Source organism: Salvelinus sp. IW2-2015, linkage group LG26 (assembly GCF_002910315.2).
Source record: "Salvelinus sp. IW2-2015 linkage group LG26, ASM291031v2, whole genome shotgun sequence".
NCBI lineage: Eukaryota > Metazoa > Chordata > Actinopteri > Salmoniformes > Salmonidae > Salvelinus > Salvelinus sp. IW2-2015.
In genome coordinates this window covers 17,228,672-17,233,240 of record NC_036866.1, presented here as the reverse complement: position 1 = coordinate 17,233,240, position 4,569 = coordinate 17,228,672, and the positions used below count along the sequence as shown (strand labels likewise).

The following is a 4,569-nucleotide window of genomic DNA, read 5'->3' as shown; positions in this document are numbered from 1 at the left end:
CCAATTAGATAATATAACAACTGTTTATTGTTGTTGTGGGAACAAAGCTCACTGAGCAATGAGTATTATAATAATGGAGACAGATCCAAGATGGCTGCGTTGTTGTCAAGAAGTATATCCCGTCCGCATAATCTTCATGGCAGTTTGCCACTGCTTTACAGAGCCAATATCTATTGAATATTCAATGTATTTTGCTAGAACGTGATAACTGATTTTTTTTTTTTTTACTTCTCTACAGGACGTCCGAATTTCTTTTGGCTCCGCGTCAACAATCTGAATGAATTCACGCCCAGATTCGTGAAGGGCACGCAAAACCTATCCCATCAGGAGATGAATATTTGGCATGTCTCAGATCCTCAAAAAGGTTCTACAGGTGCCCCACGAGAGCATCCTGACTGGTTGCTCACTGCCTGGTATGGCAATGCTCGGCCTCCAACGCAAGCACTACAGAGGGTAGCATCGGCCCAGTGCATCACTGGGCCAAGCTCCTGCCATCCAGACCTCATTACAGCGGTGTCAGAGAAGCCCTACAATGTCAAAAATCCAACCCTATCATAGACTGTTCTCTTGCTTACCACACAGCAAGCGTACCGAGCCCCCAAGTCCTGTCTAGAGGCCCTCTACAACGTTTACCTTAAGACTCCTGAACATTAGTCATGGCTACCAGACTATATGCAACCCCCCCCCCCCCCCCCCCCCCCTCTCCTCCCACTCTCTGTTGTCATCTGCATATTCACTTTAATATTCTACTACATGTACATACTACCTTAACACGGTGCCCGCACATGAGCTCTGTACCGGCACCCCCTGTATATATGTTCTTTATACTGCAGCGCTTTAATTACTTGTTATTTCTGATTCTTACCGTATTTTTTTAAACTGCACGTTGGTTAGGGCTCGTAAGTAAGCATTCACTGTAAGTCTTACACTGTGCATGTGACTAATAAAATTAGATTTGATTTAACACGTGATGAGTTTTGGTGCTCTTGCAAGCGATTATTTCTCCAAAGAAATGAAAGAAAAATTAGATAATTTTTATAAAAATAACATTTAAAAATGTGTGCAGTGAGGATGGAAGCCAAAAGGTTACATGACAACCACACCAAATAAAAAAAGGTTGTTGAATCAGTTAAAGAACATTTTATATTAATATACATTTTATTTCTTTTCCAACATTCCAGTGGTCAGAAGCATACATACATCATTAGTATTTGTAGCATTGCCTTTAAATTGTTTAACTCCACAGCTTCCCACAATAGTTGGGTATTTGGCCCATCCTCTGACAGAGTTGTGTACTAGTCAGGTTGTAGGAATCTTGCTCGCACACGCTTTTTCAGTTCTGCCCACACATTTTCTATAGCTTGGTCAGGCTTGTGATGCCACTCCATACTTGACTTTGTTGTCCTTAAGCCATTGTGCCACAACTTTAGAAGTTCTGCTTGGTCATTTCCATTTGGAAACCATTTGCGACCAAGCTTAACTTCCATGACTGATGTCTGAGATGTTGCTTCAATATATCCACTCATTTTCCTCCTCATGATGCCATCTATTTGTGAGTCATCAGTCCCTCCTGCACCAAAGCACCGCCACACATGATGCTGCCACCCCAGTGCTTCACGTTGGGATGGTCTTCGGCTTGCACCTCCCCTTTTCTCCAAATAAATGTCATTATGGCAAACGTCTATTTTTTTTTCATCAGACAGGACACTTTCTCCAAAGTATGATCTTGCCCATGTGCAGTTGCACACGGTCTGCTTTTTTTGCGTTGGAGCAGTGCTTCTTCCTTGCTGAGCGGCCTTTCAGTATAGTCGATATATGACTCATTACTGTGGTATAGATACTTTTTACCGTTTCTTCAGAATTTTCATCCTTTGCTGTGTTCTGGATTGATTTGCACTTTTCGCACCAAGTACGTTGTTCTCTAGGACGACGAACGCGTATCCTTCCTGAGCAGTATGACGGCTGCATGTCCCATGTGTTTACTATGTTTGTACAGATGAACGTGTACCTTCAGCGGTTGGAATTGCGCGCCGAAGCGTGACCGGACTTGTGGAGTCTACAATTTTTTCTGAGTCTTGGCTGATTCTTTGATTTTCCATGATGTCAAGCAAGAGGCACTGAGTTTGAATTAGGCTGAAATACATCACAGGTACACCTCCAATTGACTCAATATGATGTAATTAGCCTATCAGAAGCTTCTAAGCCAATGACATTATTTGGGAAATTCCCAGAGTTTAAAGGACAACTATATATTCTTAACAGAAATTTGTGGAATGGTTGAAAAACGAGTAATGAATCCAACCTAATGTATGTAAACTTCCGACTTCAACTGTACAAACAAGTCGGTGTTCCTAGGCAATGCCCACTTCCGCGCAGTCAGGCGCGAGTCAGGAGAGGAGAAAACATGCGTCAGGCGAGGAGAGAAAAATGCGGAGCGAGGAGAAAAACATGCAGTCGACGAGGGAGAAACATCATCAGGCGAGGAGAGGAGAAAACATGCAGTCAGGAGCAGAGGAGAGGAGAAAACATGCAGTCAGGAGCAGAGGAGAGGAGAAAACATGCAGTCAGGAGCAGAGGAGAAAACATGCAGTCAGGAGCAGAGGAGGAGAAAATGTTAGTATTAAAAAATATATATATATTTTTGCTATTTAAATGGTGACTATGATCATTTGGCTGACTAATAATTGTCATCCATAATTCCATGACCATCACAGACTTACACGTACCAGATGGGTAGCAGCTAGAATTATTGGTGATCTTTTGAAGAGGGAGAGATAGAGATTTGAGGCCTGTGAATAAAGCTGTGTCTGTGGTTCAGAATAAGAGGCAGTCCAAGTCCATGTGTTGCTCTTTAACCCCCTCTGGATGACATCTGCATTTGATTCTCTGTTGTTTGCCAATGCAAATTTGTCAAATTATGTTTTTCTGCATATTGAACTGAACATAGGCCTAGTCAAATTTTGATTGAACAAGACCCACTTACAGCCTATAGAGAAATAGTACTGGCGTCTTTGTAGGCGCTAACTACACCATGGTTCGTTGGACAAATCCTATAGGGAAATGTAATGGAGTTGTTGTATATATGCCGAAAATAAGGTTTGTGGTAAACACAGGCTTAGGAGATCGTATATGTTTTGTTTAATGAGATATCCTTCATCAGCAAACATCACTTTTTGTGAATTTTTAAACATGTACTATGCATGTACTAAACCCCCCCCACATAAAGGCTTCATATTTCATAAAGGTCATGTTAACTGACTGATATCTCAGAACAAAACGTATAAGAGCTCCTAAGCCTGTGTTAACCCCAGACCTTATTTTCAGCATTTATCCCAAAACCCTATTCTTTCCCCATTAGGAATGGCTAAAAAAAACAGAGGTAACTCATTTTTTAGGCCTACAAAGCTGGTGAGCGCTATAGAATGAAACCATCAGACTCTACTACATCCAATAACCTTCATCACGTGCGCAAATACCTGGTTAAATAAAGGTGAAATAAATAAATAAAAAATACAACATTGCCATATTCATATAGCCTATGGATGTTTCGGATATCTGCATGGAAACAAAAGCATTATTGGAAACATAAGCCTTTTCTCAGAAATTCCATAGTGCATTCGCAATGTTAGGGCGAGTCTCTCCAAAGCGCGCATTATTATGCATGCATGTCCATTCCTTTCCACGACTGGACGTGGGATGTCATTGGCACTATTCAATTTGATCGGTCGGTGCGTGAGCAGGTTTTAAAGCGATGGGTGCACTTGGCAAGAGCAGGTTACAATTGTTACCTTTATAATAAAGACAAAATATCTATACAATGTATGCTGCGTAATACAAGGATACAACGCGTAATAACACAACGTACATGGGTACAACAAAGCGGAGTAGCAGTCGAGATGCTCCAACCTAAGGCAAGGCCTATAATAGAACGTTCATTCGTAGTCTTCCGTTGCCAGAGGCTGGTTTTCCAGTGAATAAGGGAGAATGGAGTCGAATAAACCTACTCAGGCCAAGAGCTATGAAAGAAATCCTCATTTTCGGTTACATTCCTCTTTCTCCTATTGCCTCGGACGATCATGGAGTTTTAACGTTGGATAAGACAACATGGGATGCATTCATAGTATTGGTTTCAATTAATTCATGAAAATTTGTGTCCAGTTCACACGAGAGAAAATATAATTGATTTGATAAGAATAACACTTACTGCAATGCTGGCAACTGCAGATTCTGGTCGTTCGATCATTGTAGGACTACTGTGACACCACCCACCCTAGAGACGAATAGATCAGACATAAAAATAAATAAAAAAACACGGCGCAAAAGCGTTGAGACACTGCTTTAAAAAAAGAGCCGTCCTCTTCCTGCAACGCAACGTTTGCATGTAGCCTACTAGTAGCAACAGAACCCTTGTGCCTCTCAAGGGGCCCAAATGAATGAAATTGGGTTGGTGGTAGACTATCAACATAGGTTACGACGACAAGTAGAATACAACGCTGACATTTCTCACAAGTGGGGAAATGTTCGTGTTGCAATCTCGAAAGGCGATTGTCTCCTCCTTTGGAACTACTG

General features: G+C 41.6%; 1 protein-coding gene across 4 annotated transcripts in view; it reads right to left on the bottom strand.

Annotated features, from left to right (window-relative positions):
• The window catches only part of LOC111952428 (septin-7-like), a 40,439-nt gene extending 35,870 nt beyond the window's left edge, over positions 1-4,569 (bottom strand). For all 4 annotated transcript variants that reach the window (XM_070435171.1, XM_070435172.1, XM_023971080.2 and 1 more), the window contains exon 1: positions 4,205-4,569. Coding sequence is in view for 2 of the 4 variants with exons in the window: in XM_023971080.2 (XP_023826848.1) it covers positions 4,205-4,243 (39 nt within the window). In the remaining 2 variants the exon portion in view is untranslated. The remainder of the gene's footprint in view (positions 1-4,204) is intronic.